General features: G+C 34.7%; 1 protein-coding gene across 4 annotated transcripts in view; it reads right to left on the minus strand.

Moving 5' to 3' along the window:
* The window catches only part of NFIX (nuclear factor I X), a 244,892-nt gene that overhangs the window by 224,271 nt on the left and 2,506 nt on the right, over window positions 1-18,115 (minus strand). For 3 of the 4 annotated variants that reach the window (XM_053717870.1, XM_053717866.1, XM_053717869.1), the window contains exon 2: window positions 7,692-7,971. In XM_053717870.1, coding sequence (XP_053573845.1) covers window positions 7,692-7,718 — 27 coding nt within the window. In that variant the 5' untranslated portion in view covers window positions 7,719-7,971. Of the gene's footprint in view, window positions 1-7,691; window positions 7,972-8,291; window positions 8,494-18,115 lie in introns of those variants that run through there. The other variant, XM_053717867.1, reaches the window with a different exon arrangement.

Below are 18,115 nucleotides of genomic sequence, written 5' to 3' on the forward strand. Positions count from 1 at the left end.
CCTTATATTACCCATGCAGTAGAACATGCTCAGATATATGCTTTATTGAATGTCTGACTTACATACATTGATATTAACCGGACATCAAAGTGAGAAATGAAAAGCTTTAATGTGCAGGCGCATTTTACTGTTGCGCTATTGCTTACATATAACTATCCAAATGGTTTAAACACATAGTTAAAGTCAGCTCCAGAGCAGCATTACTGAGAGGTAGCTGGGAATCTGGTGAGTCAATGAGAAGAGGCATATGTGTGTTGCCACCAATCACCAGCTAGCTACCAGTAATGTATTGTTGCTCCTGAGCCTACTTAGGTATGCTTTTCAACAAAGGATACCAAGGAAACAAAGTACATTTGATAATACGAGTACAATGAAAGTCTCTTAAAAATTGTACACTTTGTATGAAACATGAAACTATCATTTTTAATTTAACTTCTCTTTAACTATATTCTCCAATAAAAACTCTACTAGACCCTTTTAAACATGTTATTTTACCCAGAATTCAGGGTTCTTGAATCTAATGAAAGTAATTGTAGGTTAATTATGATGTATTTTTATAGAACGCCTTTTGTGCACATAACGGTCATTATATCATTATAAAATCATTGTAGCCAAGTGTTGCATTTCTTTTCTGTGGAATATCTATGCATGTTATATAGCTAGGTTTTATTATAGGGGTGTGCATTAATATATTCTTTAGATCAGGGGCATACAGGCCGGACGATCTATTCTAGAGGCAATTATTTACTAGTAATGAATTCAACTTAATTGTATATACTATTCAAATTAACAAATTTGATACAAATACACATACTTGATTAACTAATTAAATGTGTGAAAGTGCTTTTTCGGCAACAAGTTACAGATCTCTGTTTTCTTATCAATGGTGCTGACGGTTACACAAATCCCTTAGAGACCCAGCTGTGGCCCTCAGGCCATAGTTTTGGAACCCCTGGTTTGGATTATTTATATCATAATTAATGTTATAGTTGTGAGAGTTATCTTATTTTGAATGCTACCATACGGCTATGTGATAGACTATGTTTCACTCAATAACATGTATTGTGTTAAACTGTATGTGATATATGATGTTATTCTTTGATTACATTATAGTGTACAATTATATGACTATACAAAGTTGTATGATTGTTTCGCTACATCTGCGTGCGTCATTATATTATTTGGTGTTAAGATCTATAAAGGGTAATAAAGCTGCAATAACTTAATGCTCTAATCTATAAAGTACAAAACTGAACATGTTGTTAAAGTCAGTTCCGAAGCGTCAATGCAATACCAGTCCTGAGTTGCACATGGCTGGTGAGCCACTCATGTGCGGTAAATGTGCGTAACCAGCAATCACCAGCCAGTGACCAGCTGAGTAGCCGAAGTGTATTACAGTTTGTGGGGATTAAACAGAGTTATAGGCAACTAATAAAGCAATGAGAAAATGCATATTAAAATACTTCTTTTTGCAGTTGTATGTCCCTTTAATGCATTCTAAATGATGATATTCGTGTGTGTTATAAAAAAATCTATATACGGTTCTGTAATATAGTATGATTTTGTACTATTCCTTCTTTCTGTGCCTGTTGATGTAATTACTTCTCTGTTTTCTTGTATGGTTCAGTATGACACTATGTGCAATCATATGAGATCTGTATGACTCTGGCTAAGAGTTTCATAAGGCTTTTAAAGTTGTTCTTTGGACTGTTTTTCCCATTATGAAATATTTCTGAGTTTTGGCAGAGGAGAGGTTAAATTGAGTATGTTTATTCGGTTTGCCCCGTTAGCTCATTACTACCATATAAACCTAGCCCAGCCCAGAATCACATGATAAGGTAACGCAAGGTCAGGGACGCAGCATAGGACCCCTTCCAAACATACACAGACAGAGAGAGGAAAAGAAGGGGGAGGATGGAGAGAGAGAGAGGGAAAAAAGAGGGGAGAAGAGAGGGGGTGCGAATGGGTGTTAAGGTAAAGGGAAGGAAGGAGTGGAGAAGTGAAGGAGAAAGGAGCAGGAGAGTGAGGCAGATTATTTTCTTAGTACTTTTTTCCATAAGGCCTGCTGGATAAAAAAAAACAACACATTCCATGAAATGTAAATAAACCTGAACAAAGCTACTGATACCTAAATTACTGTACTATATAATGATAATGACTATCTAACCACTATTAATAAAACGTGCTACCCTTTTTAAAGGTGATAAGTATAACACTAGTAAGAAACCCCCTGTTTTGTATATTAATGATGAGTAAACATATACTGATGATAAATTTGCTGCCTTATACAGTGACACTTAGTATCTATATGCTAATAATTAATATACTGTACTGTATAAGGACGATGCGTATCTATATACTGATAGCAAATTCTCTCCACTATATAATGAGCCAGGCAATAAAAACAATTCAGTGTATACAATTTAAGTATCTACATGTGATAAAGAACGTTCTGCTTAGTATAATGATCTATTTTTGTGTGTCACTACATTGTTAATAAAATGTATAAACTGTATAATTATGGTGAGTATCTATATGTTTATAATTTATTTTATATTAAATTACAGAGAACCAACTGGTACATTATAGGATGTATTTACTAATATCTTCCTGAAAGATATACAGATTTGATTTTCCAGGAAAATAAATATCCTTAATGTATATTTTAATTAATTTAATTTAGACATTTGTAATAAGAATTAAAAAACCTGAGATATACTTACGGCGCATAAACAAAGGTGGTTTGGGCTCAAGAATATTCACCCTTTTCACTATTTGATTATTTAATTTTGATAGCAACTACTTATAATAAAATATACACAGAGTGAACCATATACATTTGCTAAATCTACATACAGGGAGCAAAATATGCAAATGTTACCACATCAAAATATTCATTAGATATTTTAAAGTATGTATAATTTTAATACTTATGCATGAATCTACAGATAAGACACCATATACATATACAAATGCATCCCTCATCAATATCTCTTTCAAGCAATGAAAATTGTCTATACCTTTAATATTATTATTGATTATTAATATATATGAAATACATTCCTTGATATACATGTTCTATAGTATACACACATAAATTAACAAATATACATTCATGCATATAAAGACACAACTATATGCATATAAGTTTGTGTGTCTATAGCAAAATATATCAGTTTATATGTCAAAAGTTAATATTCAATAAACACAAAAGGGTATCTATAAATATTTTCAGTAAAACTATATATATATATATTCAGATTGTGACTGCTGGATCTTATAACTTTCAAATCTAAAAGTATATAGCATACTTTTTTACACAAAGGCCTTTCAATTTAGTTCTTGATTTCTTGCAGCACAGTTAATTTAACTTAAAGTAAATAAAAACTTTAAGTGTAATTAAAGCAAGTTAACTTAAAGCTCATTTGCTAATTTTAGATTACAGATCTATCCATCCATCTATCTCTAGCTAGCTAGCTCTCTCTTTCTCTATAATCTATCTATCTCTAGCTAGCTAGTTCTCTCTTTCTCTATAATCTATCTATCTCTAGCTAGCTAGTTCTCTCTTTCTCTATAATCTATCTATCTCTAGCTAGCTAGCTCTCTCTCTAATATATCTATCTCTCTATTTCTCTCTCTAGCTAGCTAGCTCTCTCTCTCTCTAATCTATCTATCTCTCACTAGCTAGCTCTTTCTCTCTAATATATCTATCTCTCTATTTCTCTCTAGCTAGCTAGCTATCTCTCTCTCTCTCTAATCTATCTATCTCTCACTAGCTAGCTCTTTCTCTCTAATATATCTATCTCTCTATTTCTCTCTAGCTAGCTAGCTCTCTCTCTCTCTCTCTCTCTCTAATCTATCTATCTCTCACTAGCTAGCTCTTTCTCTAATATATCTATCTCTCTATTTCTCTCTCTAGCTAGCTAGCTATCTCTCTCTCTCTAATCTATCTATCTCTCACTAGCTAGCTCTTTCTCTCTAATATATCTATCTCTCTATTTCTCTCTCTAGCTAGCTCTCTCTCTATAATCTATCTATCTCTCACTAGCTAGCTCTTTCTCTAATATATCTATCTCTCTATTTCTCTCTCTAGCTAGCTAGCTCTCTCTCTATAATCTATCTCTCACTAGCTAGCTATTTCTCTCTAATATATCTATCTCTCTATTTCTCTCTCTAGCTAGCTATTTCTCTCTCATCCATCTATCTATCTATCTATCTATCTATCTATCAAGCTATCCATCTTGCTAGCTAGCTAGCTCTCTCTATATATCTCTCTCTATCTACCTATCTACCCATAAACCATACAATTTATAAAAAGCATGTAGCTGACAAGTTTTCTTATTTTCATGTTAGTCTTGGTTAACATAAGTTATAAAAAAAAAAGATAAACAGCTATCTAGACATTTCCCCTAGCCTCAAACTAGTAACAAAGTCCAATGGACAAGTAAGAAATTAGACTATCTTTAAAACTAAGTAGAATTGTTTTCTCTTGGTTAGTAACTTTTATACATGTGTGTATGTTTGCCCCCAAATATTCGCAGTAAATTGTTTCACAACAACTAAAATTTATATTTTGATACTTTCAAGTCAAGATAAATCATGTAAACAATCTCATATTTTTTTTTTTATATATATTTATATATATATATATATATATATATATATATATATATATATATATATATATATATATATATATATATATATATTGCTTTACACTTTTATAACTCACAGGCAATTCAGCATATATCATTTATCTCCAAACAAACTCATCCTGCCAATAGAACTAAGCAAATTAAATCAAAATGCAGCACTGCAAATCAAAATTTAGCAAATATTGTTAATGTCAATCCCCCACTAAAGCATGAATTTCCTTTCTTTGTAAAATATGAAATTCCTATAATCACAGTAATATAATTTTCATTCTGATACAATATCACCTTGGGCATTTTCCTTACCACAAGATACCAGTCATTGATTTTGCAAAATCTTATCTTCATACAATATTTGACAAAAGAATAATAAATGTATATTTATTTTGTCACATGCCAAAAAGACTTTGCATAAGTACACATATTTCTAATTTCATAATTGACACTAATTTTCAAATAATTAGTTATTAGTGGGTTATCAACTTGTATAATATTAAAAATATCTTGAAAATATATATCTTAAAAATATATTGAAATGAGTCACATTTTCTGACACCAAATACATGTACAATTTTGTGAGGTAGCAACAGAGAGGGCTAATGTGCCAAATTAATAATTATTGTTTTGAGCCCAATGCAACTATGAAAAAACAATACCACCTAGCCTATAAATCCTGTTTTAGGAAAAAATGATCAAGTGCTTATTACACTTAATAGTATTTAAGGGATGTCCTCCAAATTGAATATATATGAGTAAGACCTGAACTAATTTGTATGAACAGCAACTATTCCAATAAAGTATACAAATGGATTTAAAAAAAATCTCTTAAAGTGTCCTTAAACGAGAAGAGATGATGCAAAGGGTGTGCAGTAAAGAAGTAGAGATCCAAAGGTTAGTAAAAGTGTTGTTAATAGAATTTGATAAACTGTGGAACAATAAGGATGGGGTGAAAAGGGAAAAAAGTGATTGGAATGGAGGGAAAAGGGGGAGGGAGCAAAAGAGATAAAGACAAAGAAAGCAAGAGAGGGAAAAAAAACTGCGGGAAAATGATGGAACAGAAGGAAGGAGCTTAGTGAAGAGCATATCTAGATTTCACCACACTCTACGTTTCAAACTCATTACAGTAGGTATAAGGGATGCCAGGCTGCCATATAAAATGGAAGAGCAAGGTTGGAATGACATTTGTAATCAGCATTTTAGTCTTTTTGGAAAACAAATGCAAATTTAAGAAGGTTTAAAGATCAACAGATGGGGGAAATAGAATCAGAAGGATTGAAAGTGATTATTTAAAGAAGAGAACAAGACAATGAGTTACTAAAGAGAGGAAAAGAGGTGTAGATTGAGGAAGAGTTAAGATAAAAATGGGTTATAGAAAAAAAGCTGAGGATGTAGAGAGGCTTGTCTCACCTTAAAATTGTTAAATGAAGGCGCACAGAGAAAATGTAAGAGAATGGGCTGGCAGATGGGGAGACAAAACATTATTATGGGAGAATAAGAGAAAATGTGAAAAGAGACATGAAGAAATGGAAGCGATGGAGAGACAATGGTAAGACGAGTGGGTGAGATGGACCGTGCATTACAAGAAGGAGAGATTAGGGTAAAAATGGACAATAGAATGGGGAGCAGGAAGGAGAGTGGTGCTCAGAGGGATGGGAAATAGGAAAAGCCTGGGATTAAGGGAAAAGAGATAGAAGTGAGAAGGGAGGGATTTTAATGAGATGGTACAAATGGCAATGAGAATATGGAATGGAGAAACACCAGATAGGATACACATGAAAAAAAGTAGGGTTGAGAGGGGAATGATTATATAAAACATGGGACCTAAAAGGAACAACACAGTGTGAGGGATTTGATAAGAAGAGATACAAAGTTTAAAGTTAGAGATATGGCATGAGAGGGGGGAAAGATGTTGGTGGCAGACGTGGGTGACAAAGGAGACCAAGATAGTAGTGAAAGGGGAGAGATGGAGGTTAGATGGGAAGAAGTGAGTAGCAGATGGTAGTATGAGGGGAAAATGGAGAAAAAAACTACTTAGGGGTAACAAAGAAATAAGGGGTAGACATTGGAAGACATTGGATGTGAGGTGAGATATATGGTGAAAGTGATGAGGTGGTAAGGGAAGAAAAAAATGTAATGGAAAAATAGGGTCTGAGGAAGTGGAATGGGGTAAAGGATAAAAAATGATGGTGAGATGGTGATGGGAACCAAAGAGGAGAGGTGTGAGAGGTGTTGCTGATAAAAGAATGGATCGACTGATTGTGAAACTTAAATATGAGCATAATAATAGAATAGATTTAAAAGTATACTTTGAGAAATGTAACTAGGCATAAGGATGAGACCAGGAGAGATGATGCAGCACGAGGAAGTGGATGGTGAGGCAGGGACAAGAGAAAAAAGTAAGTGGTGCAGTCACCCAGAAACTGTGTGGGGGAGAAGCGTGAAAACATATTTAAGTAAAAGTGAAGGGTAAAGACATATAACTTCCCCCCCCCCACAAACACACACACACAACACACACACAACACACACACACACCATATACACACAGACACACATACATACACAACACACACGCACTATATACACACACACACAACACACAACATACACACATCATATACACATACACATACACACAACACACACACATCATATACACACACACATACACACACACATCATATACACACACATACACACACACACACACATATAGACACACACATATACACACACACACACATACACACCATATACACATACACACACATATAGACACACATATACACACATACACACACATACACATATACACACACATATACACACACACACATATACATATACACATATACACAACACACACATATAGACACACATATACACACATATACATATACACACACATATACACACACACACACACACATATACATATACACATATATACACACACACATACACACCATATACACAACACACACACATACACATTTCATCTCCTCCATTGACTCGGCCCTAATAAATTTGCCCCAGTACCTGTGTCAGGCAGTACGGTGAGTACATGTTCCAGTGGTCTCTGGAAAGCTCTCTGGGCGTCTCTTCGTTCCTCAGGATGCCTCTTTGTTGTATAACAGCTATAGCGTTTTCTTTGTAGTCTAAGGCTGTCTCATTGTGTCCGCATACCTCCGAACTTATGGAATGTCTCTTTCAGGATCTCACGTGTCTTTTCGACGGCTTAATGCTTTGTCTCGGGTGTATATTTCCTTCTGTGTCTCTGTGAGCTCTGTTTATCTGACCTTTCTTTCTCAGGATGTATCTGAAAGTAAAAGTTGGAAGAAAGTTTTTTCAAACGAACAAAAGGGCGAGAGGAAAAAGTGAAATACGAGGGGGGGGAAAAAGACGAAGAGCAATGACAACAGCAGTATCAGAAAAGAGAAGACCGCATATAAAAGAGACACACATGCTAATAAAAGAATTATAACCGAAGAGACATAGAGCCAGAATTGTGAGGCAACAGCTAAAAATATCGAGCCTTGAGAAAGAGACAGCCTGAGTCAGACAAAGAGATCGCTAAGCAGAGAATGTGCTGTATAGAGACCCCCAGTGCAACAGCAGTAATGAGACAGATGCACCTACTCAGAGAGAGCGCTTCGCCCTTTACATTTCCCTCTCTCCCCTCTTCCCTTGTCATTTCCCTCCTCCTGTCTCCATACGAACGACTTGTTTCATTCTCACTTGCAGGCTCTCTCCAGTGCTACTTTTCTTTCTGTCTCTCAGTTTCCCCACTTCTAACTCCCACTCTTATGTATACGGTATTTATATGCAAAATATTTAGTGTGCATATTTATATTCTTCTCCTGCTGCGCCGTTCAGGCTCCTTATAAACCATGTGATTTTCTTTGCCCTGTTTAACCTGTACCTCTGACACTTAAACCTCTTCCTATAACTGATGCACATGACCTCTAAACATAACCTCTTCATATAAAATATACGATTCATCCTAAAAACCCATACTTTTAAGCCTTCCTGTGGCTCCATAGTTTTTCTAAAACTTGCAACTCCTATTGGTCCACATTGATATAATTTATTTCTTTACAACTACTCCTTTAATTAATCTTTCACAAAAAGATATCCAAATACATTGTTTTGTGTGTCATGTTTTAATAACTATTTTTATTACAGTCTGGCAGGAATGCTCCTAAATATGTCGAATCAGAAAATGAATATTGGGTGACTGACATTTATGTTCATCTCATTTTAACAAAATACTTTTGAAATCATTGTAACCCCCCCCCCCCATATCAGCACCTGTTATGTGTGAGGTAATGTAACCTCTGGCCCGGTCTTTCAATGACCTATGACCCAGACAAGTGTTGACCCTTAACCCAGATGTTCCCAGTAATACCCATGAAATTTATTACAGACTTGGTGGAGAGAGGGGGGTGGAGGTAACATATATTACTCAGTGTTTAACCAGTTTTCCCAAAGCCATTTTACTTTCTTTTGTCATCAATGTACTGATTTATTTAAATATATCTACAATTGTTTTATTATTCTATGGATCCTATAGACACAACACAAGTACCACATGCATGTAACTACCCAGAATCCTTAGTTTGCAAGGAGAGCAATTATTACTAAGGACATCTGTTGGAAAGCTAACCTTATGACATGTTTGGAATATGCAGATGTGCACAAAATGTATTTTTTTTCCATATTTAGAAAAGGAGTTTATTAATAACGTTTCTATGCTACAAAATGTGTTTAATACTTTACATTGCAGTAAAGATGAAAGTGATCAGGCTCTCTAGGCCCATGGAAAGGTTGGCGGGATTTGAAGTGGGTGGCAAATTTAAAATAATGTTTCAACAACGTTTTGCCTTATTATTCCTGTACCTCCTCCTGAACCTTGCCCTTATTATTGTCTTGTCTTTGTTAATCCTCTTGGCGTGTGTTTGTATCTTAATATTGCTTTCAGGAATACCCTTAGCATTTGCTGGGAATTGGGCAAGACAAATGGGCCCCTCAGCTCAACTCCCTTTTTCCTTTCCCCCTGTATGCTCTGCCCTCTGTATGTCCTACCCCTCTACCAACATTCAGTGTTACATATATAAATAATAACACTGAACATTACACCTCCTGATACCATAAAAACCTCTTCATAAACTAAATACAAAGTGTAAATTGCACCTTCTTATACCCTTACCCCTGATATTAAAGGGCCCGAAACTGTGGCACCCTGGGCAGGTGCCCCTCTCGTCCTGGCAAAGGGCAGGCCGTATTGCTCTTGATCCAGGTATTACTCTTGATCCAGCAATTGAGTTTATGGATACATTGAATGTGAGATCATGTGACATAGTGTTACGGGTAATGTTACATAATTTGTCTCTCAATGCCCCAGAAACGCATTTACCAGGAAGAGGGTAATAAGATGTATATAAGAACCAGGGGAAACGTGGGAGTAACATGTATCTCCCTAATTTAAAGGGACAATAAATACATTGTAATTACAAAAACAAATCTGCAGTCTTGCAATAAGTCTACATAATATGTAAGTGTATTTTTTAAAGAATTAATGAACACCTTGATTGCTGTAATTGTTTTTCAAACTCTACCCACCACTTGCCTTATTTGGAGGAGCCAATCCATATTTGTAACTGGAGTAGACAAGGCTTGCCACTGTAATTTTTGCTTAGGCCAATTTGGGACAAATATGTAGCAGGGTTCAGCTTGTGATATCTGACATGTGCACTTCCGATTCCTTGGCAGGTAGACTTCCAATTTTCTAAATTGGAAAACCCACAATTTTCAGTATGAAATTACAGGAAAAGGGGGGAGAATGAATGATGAAAGTATAATGCAATGCTGTTTTTTTACTGCACTTAGTTAAACATTACATTCTCAAAGTATTTACTGTCCCTTTAACCCATCAATACTGCATTGCATGTAGCTGCAGTATAGGTGCTTGATATGTGTTGTACAGTAAGGAGTGATCAGTGCGTTGTATGTGGCTGGCACAAGTGGTTAACCACTACTGTATTTATGTCTGACATAAGAGTTACTCACTTTTGTGTATCTGACAAACACATTAGGTTCATATTGCTGTCAAAATGAGTTAACAATATCAATTGGCAGCCTTGAGAAGCTAATATTTTATATATTTTTTAAAATGTTTCTGCTTTAAATGATTAAAAACGATTGTGAATATAAATGACAACTGGTTAATTGCATGTCTGTGTATGGATGGCAGAAGGAAATTATCATTGTTAATAACTGCTCAGTTGTGAAAGATATAGAAATATATTAATATTGGTAATGGTTTAGAATTGAAGGAGACAAATGTGTCTGTGCCTAGGCCAGCACAAAACACCTGCACACTAGTAATGTTTAAAGATTTTGTATACATTAGTTCTGAGTGGCATAGTATAAAGTTTTATTTATAAAAGCCTTCCGTCATTGTCTTCTTAAATTTGATAGTGCTGCACTAATAAAAGGTATTCTAGTTTGAAAATAAAATGCTCTATTGTATTAAAGCGTTTTATTTTTAAACAAATTTCTCTTTTTTACCATGTGTTCAACTCTTGCAGAGGACCTATACCGTTCCTGAGCAGGACATAGCTGTGATTGGTGGATACAAAACATTTGCCACCTTAGGTTCGCTTACCAGCTTTGTCTTTCTTGGGAGAGGCAATGCATAGTGCATTGGTACACAGCTTTAACTATGTGTTTAACCTCTTCACATGGGTTATGCAGTTAGAGAAAAAAATAAAATGCTCTAATTTAAAGGAACTGTATACACCAATTTTCATATAACTGCAAATAATAGACACTGCTATAAAGAAGAATATGTACAGATACTGATGTAAAAATCCAGCTTAAAACCTTTTAAACACTTACTTAGAAGCTCCCAGTTTAGCACTGTTGATTAGGTTAGTCTGGGACACCCACTGAAAGGGGTTGGGAAAGCAGGAAGAGCAGACACTCCCCCTTCCCTGCATATGAAAAGACCCATTACACAACCAGGAGTCTGTATACATCAGTATACATCTAAATCTTTGGGGCTTGGTTAGGGGGCTGAAAATCAGCACAATGTTATAAAAAATAAATAAGCAAAACTATACATTTTACAAAAACACCCCCAGATGGGCTATATAAATGGATGATCTATAAAACATTTATGCAAAGAAAACTCTAGTGTGCAATGTACCTTTAGAATTAAACATTTAACACATCTTGGTTTTGTGCAATACCACACTCCCTAGGGAGGTAAAAATGCAAATTCTGTAACCTGCAAATGCTACAAATAAACTATCTGGTATAACTATGTTGCAGCATTTTGAAAACCTAGGTTACAGGTTTTGCTTTTTGGAGTCTCTAAGGTGCGTTGGACAAAAAAAAAAAACAAGAGATCTTTAATGTATCTCAGAATAGATCACTTCAAATGGATACAATTCAAACATGAGTGCATGTAAGAGTGACAAATATTTTTAAAATGCTATTCTTATATAGCAAATAACATATATTATATAATGGAGACAGGATGATCAGGGCATTTTCATTACAATTTTATATGTATTTAACATTATTATACATTGAACTGTGTTTCATTATTAACGTATAGTCTGTATCATTATGCACCGCAGGGCCCAATGATATCTCTCCGCTCAGGGGAGATGATCTCAGAAGTCTCGCCAGTACGGCAAGGTCCTTCAAAGAATTTTAGAAACACAAATTTGACCTTGAGAGATGTTTATATCACTATGAAGGCTTCTGTATGAGAAGAAGAGACCTCTATATTACAATGCAAGGTCTAAAATAAAATCCCCAAACATTTTATTTGATTTCTCTCCATTACAGTGGGTTTTTTGTCATCAGGGCATCAGTGTTCATCATGTATCATATATACTTAACAACAAAATACAGTGCTGGAAGTTCAGGGTCTAGATTCATAACACTGTCTCATTATTTTCATTTAATCTATACCCAAGAACACCAAACAGTGCACCTTTTTTTCTTATCAATGTAAAGACCATCACCATTGTGCAGGTTTGTTTGCAGTATTTTGATGTTCATGACCATTATTTGGTGTATCATTTCTATACAAGGCTTCTCTACCAGAAATTAATTAAGAGTCCAGATCAGATCTTGGCTTGAATGTATCTTTCACACATGGTGATCAGTGGGAGCGGGCGTGCACTATGGGGGAATGTCTTGTCAAAATAAACACAAATACAGATCCTGTGAAGAGAGTAAGCAGTGAGCTGTGACTCAGGCGTGAACAGAGACTAAGAGCATACTTAGTACCATTTTATAAGACATGATGTTCACATTCAATAGATTGGTAATATACACAGACACTATATCATCTTACAGCATAATGTGCTCATTATAGCTGTATACTGATGCTCAAGGGCATATTACTGTCTGCAGGGTGTGCATTATCAGGGTATAGATATCCAGTGCAGTATGTTCTTGTGCTGTATATAGATAAGCATGATACAAAGCGCTGAGTATATTTTATTGAACTTACACCCAGTATCATTATGCAGTGCAACATGTTCATTATCTCTCTCTATTTCTGTCTCTCTCTACACACACAAATACGCACTTTATATAACAGTCATTCTACAGAGGAATGATTATAGGCCCGTAAGGGGTGAAGCTCTAAAATAAGGACATTTGGAGGCTGTATGGGTTTCTATGATAAAGAATGTGTGCAGATTCTATAGGATAACTTAGAGGAAGTTATATGATACTAATGTAAGTTATGTAGGATATATATATATATATATATATATATATATATATATATATAGTATAAAAAAGGGGGGAGGTTGTTAGACATAAATTGCAAGTTATCTATAAGAAGGCCCCTTCTTCAGATGGGGAGGAAAAAAGGGGCACCTAGCCCTCGAGTGTGGGGGATTATAATATATTTAGGGCTAGATTACAAGTGTAGCGATAATTTATCGCGGGTCCATAAACGGGAAAATTGCAAGTGGCTGGTTAATGCTACCACAAGCTCGCAGTAGCAATTAGCGCTTATAAAATTAACCAGAGATCAGGTTAATTTTAAAAATGTCCCACATCTGCCCCCAAAATAAAGTACAGTGTGCCTTAAAAAATAGCATCTTTATTTTTATTAAAAATAACTGTACGAAGCAGAGTTAAAAGTGTGCTGGTGTGGGGTGTTAGAAAAATAAACGGCACTAAAATGTGCCTTTACCTAGCGGTCTATGGGAACTATGTGTTCCCTGTAAATATATATGCTTATATACATATATATTTAAATCTGCTGCCCATCATTGTGCTATTTACCCGCTTTGCTGCGCAAGGTTCTCTGCTGTGTCTCAAGGCACGAGAAAGAGGCTCCCATTGGAGCTTATGGAAGAACACTCTATTGAGCGCAAAGCTTCCGTACAATGCAAATGCGAGTTTGCGTTCACATTGCTCTGGACTTCAAATACCATCTTAATTTTGTGCTCCACTCATAATCTGGCCCATAATAGGAAAAGAATGTAATAGATAGTGATGAATATGAAGAATAATATTGTTCTCACAGAAAGTTGATTTATGTGTTATTACAGGATAATAGTTTTATTGGGTAGTTGTTGGAATACATAGGTTATCATTAGGGGATGACTTTAACTTTGTAGGCAGCAACTTGATAAGTGAAGTGTTATGAACGTTTTTCTCAAAACAGAAGAAAAATCCAAGTCCAAATTTGCATCAAAATCTTAAGGGCACATGAGACCCAAAATGATTATTTAATGATTCAGATCATACAATTTTCAACAACTTTCCAATGTACTTATATTATCAAATGTGCTTCTTTTTTTGGTATCCTTTGTTGAAGAAACAGCAATGCACTACTGGGAGCTAGCTGAAGACATTTAGTGAGCCAAACACATATATGTGCAGCCACCATTCAGCAGATAGCTTCCAGAAGTGCATTATTGCTGCTCCTGAGCCTACCTAGGTAAACTTTTCAACAAAGGATACTAAAAGAACAAAGCAAATTACATAGGATTAAAATGGGAAGTTGTTTAAAATTTGAATGCTCTGTCTGAATCATGAACGTTTAATTTTGACTTTACTGTCTCTTAAAAATAAATAAATGACCTTTACATGTTTCTATGCATATGATTTCTCCACGTATCTTTTATAAAAGGTTCTTCTAACACCCGTCATACCTGAGCTAAACACGGAGGTGACTGGCTGCTACTCATTTATGTCACTCATGACGGGGTCAGCAGGTATGTTCAGCTTTGGACCAGTAGTGCAGAGTTGAATTTAACAATATGTGTAATTTCTTGGTGGGAGTTAAAGGGACAGAGTACTGTAAAATTGTTTTCTCCTTAATGTGTTTAGAGTGACTTGTTATACCAGCTGCAGAGTTTAAAATGTATTGAAGAATTTATTGTATATAAAATAGCTGTCTTGGCTAACTGAAACCACAGCCCATTCAAATGGGCTTAACTTCCAGGGATAGTTTATTTCTATTTACACTATTTTATCTTTCACTGTGTACCCAGTGAGACTAATAGCTAGAGAGAATAATTGAAAGTGAACATTTTAGTGTAATAACATATTAGCCTTCTTGTTTACATAGCTTTTCTATAACCAGTACTTAAGTATTGACATTTTCATTATAGGTGGGAATACAACAGGCTAAATATGCCATTTATAATAATGAAATAAAAGTAAAGGAGGTATTTGTAATTCATGTATCACACTCCAGTGGGTAAAATGGATAATGTGTTACTTATTAAATGGGAGGGGAAAAAATCTACATACACTGTCTCTTTAAACATATTTCTCTAACAGATTACAGCATTTTATTATTCATCTTTTTGTGTGTGTATAACCTCTCTTTATAAGTTAATCTTTTGTTCTTTCCCTATATATCCATATGATATCTCAATGTAACTCATTCTATTGCGTCATATGACCTCTCCCTATCACTACTCGTTATCCATGAATCCTTACTCTAAATCATATACGGCCAGATAACAAGTGGAGCTCTATTTAGCACTTACGCTAGAGCGCTAATTGTGCTAAAGTAAACAAAAAAAACTAACACCCTACTCGCACGCAAACCCGATCGCATATTCTAATGTGCACTAACCCAACATGAAAATAGGGATATTTTAGATTACAATTTTCTTCACATAGAAGAATATGTTCTATTTATTCATAAATACATATTTTCTAGATATAGCTGAAGGTATTTTGGTACAATATCTATCTATACCTATATATCTATATGATTATATGTAGGTATTGATATATTCAGATATATAGAAATATCTCCTTTAAAAATACAAATAAATTATTCTGCTATATGCAGAACATTGGAATGTATACTATTTACAGTAAATACACACTATAACACCTTATTAAATATGAATATTGCATAAATATGCTTTTACATGTTTCCATCTACTTAATTGTAAAGAGTTCCAATGCACTTATGTCTATATGTGTGTACATATGTATTTATGTGTTTATATGATCCTGTATATAAGTCTGTAAACACATATATACACATATAAATACATATGTATTCATATCTTTGAGCCCTTATAACTTTTGTGTGCAATATTTTTTTTAAATAATTTTTGTTATATGGGGTTATTATGAATGTAACTGTACATTGTAATGTATTTTTTACGTGTTTTGTGACACTTTTTAGTTTCACAAAACAGTTTACCACAGCTCTGAAGTCACGGTAATCATTCTAGCATAAATAGCGATTGCGCTTTCAACTAGTAATACGGGTGCAATTTAACCTGCGCACAAACGATCATGAAAACTCAATATCGCTTGCTCGCAAATGTTTGTAATCTGGCCCATAATCTTAAACTCTTGCCTCAGCATAGCTGGCTAAGTAAATTTGCAGTATACATTGTATTCAATAAAACTATTGTGCTTTAGAGTTTTATAAGCTTCTAATTGTTGTGTATGCACCATTCACACACTTGCCTCTGAGTGTATGCATCAATGTATTGCTATGTGTGCTAATACAGGGGTTAAAAAAGTATATTGCAATGTTGTTAAACAAACAATGCCAGGACTCTATTATTATAAATGAAAAATGAAGACTTGTTAAAATCACTATAATACATAATTGTGTTTTTGTATTTGGTACACACATATGTCTGAATGTATCTGTTACAAGTCTCCCTTCTAGTTATAGTATGCCGAGATGTTATCAGCCATTGTGTTAGCTGAAATGTACTATACAGAATATAAAAAAGAAGGCAGGGCTTTGCTGAATGATGCGAATGAACTCACAGAGGATTAATTCAATGTCTTACCGGTTATCCAGGGTTGGAGCGAAATGCGTGGTTGCAGGAAGAGGGCTGCTAATGCAAACTCTTTTCCCCCACAATAAATGTTGGCCTATATGTTATTGTCCTGGGCTGGATCTCTTATAATTCCTTTTAATGCATTATATAATTCATCTAATAGCTCTTGTTATTGCCCCATATTATTTCCTTATAATTCACACAATTGTGCCATTACTTTCTTATTATCCATTTGGCCTATCTCTAAATCTCTTAAAGGGATGTTCTTTTGTGACTCAGAGTGTACAATTTAAAAAAAAAAAAAAAAAACCCTACTTACTGCTATATAAAATTTGCTTCCTTTCCATGGTATGCTTTGTTGAAGAGATACCTAGGTAGGCATCTGGAGCATTACATGGCAGGAAGTAGTGCTGCCCTTTAGTGCTCTTGTAAATAGATAACATTCTTGTAAAACTGCTGCCATATAATGCTCCGGACACATGCCCGCTCCTGAGCTTACATCCCTGGTTTTCAACACAATATAACGAAAGAAATTGATAATAGAATTAAATTAGAAAGTTGCTTAAAATTGCATGCTCTATATGAATCATCAAAGAAAAATGTGGGGTTTCATATCCCTTTAAGATTGCTCTATCTAAGCTCACATTATTTATTCCTTATAATGCCTCCTGTCTCACTATAATCACTGCTTTTTATCCCTACTACATTATCCTATAACTCTTTATATTGCTCAACACATGTTCACCCATAACCCATCCATCTGATCATATACTTCATACTGACTCCATATGTGACTGCTTCTTACTTATATTTTACATATAACTTCTCCCTACAGCTATCTCACTACCATTAAATACATATACTGTTTAATATAACTACTGTTAACTACAGCTACAAAGTAATATTGCTTATTTGTTTGTCAGTATTGATCCACTTGTATGCCTCTCCCTTTCTCTCTCTCTTTCTGTAGATATATAAATAATGATATATACATATATATATACTGTATATATATATATATATATATATATATATATATATATATACTGTATATATATATATTTGCCCCATACTCTCGCAGTGTTTTATGCAACCAATAATCCTTACTAAACTTTAAACTATAAGAAATTAGTTTATTTCCATGAAACA

Source organism: Bombina bombina, chromosome 6 (genome assembly GCF_027579735.1).
Source record: "Bombina bombina isolate aBomBom1 chromosome 6, aBomBom1.pri, whole genome shotgun sequence".
Lineage (NCBI taxonomy): Eukaryota > Metazoa > Chordata > Amphibia > Anura > Bombinatoridae > Bombina > Bombina bombina.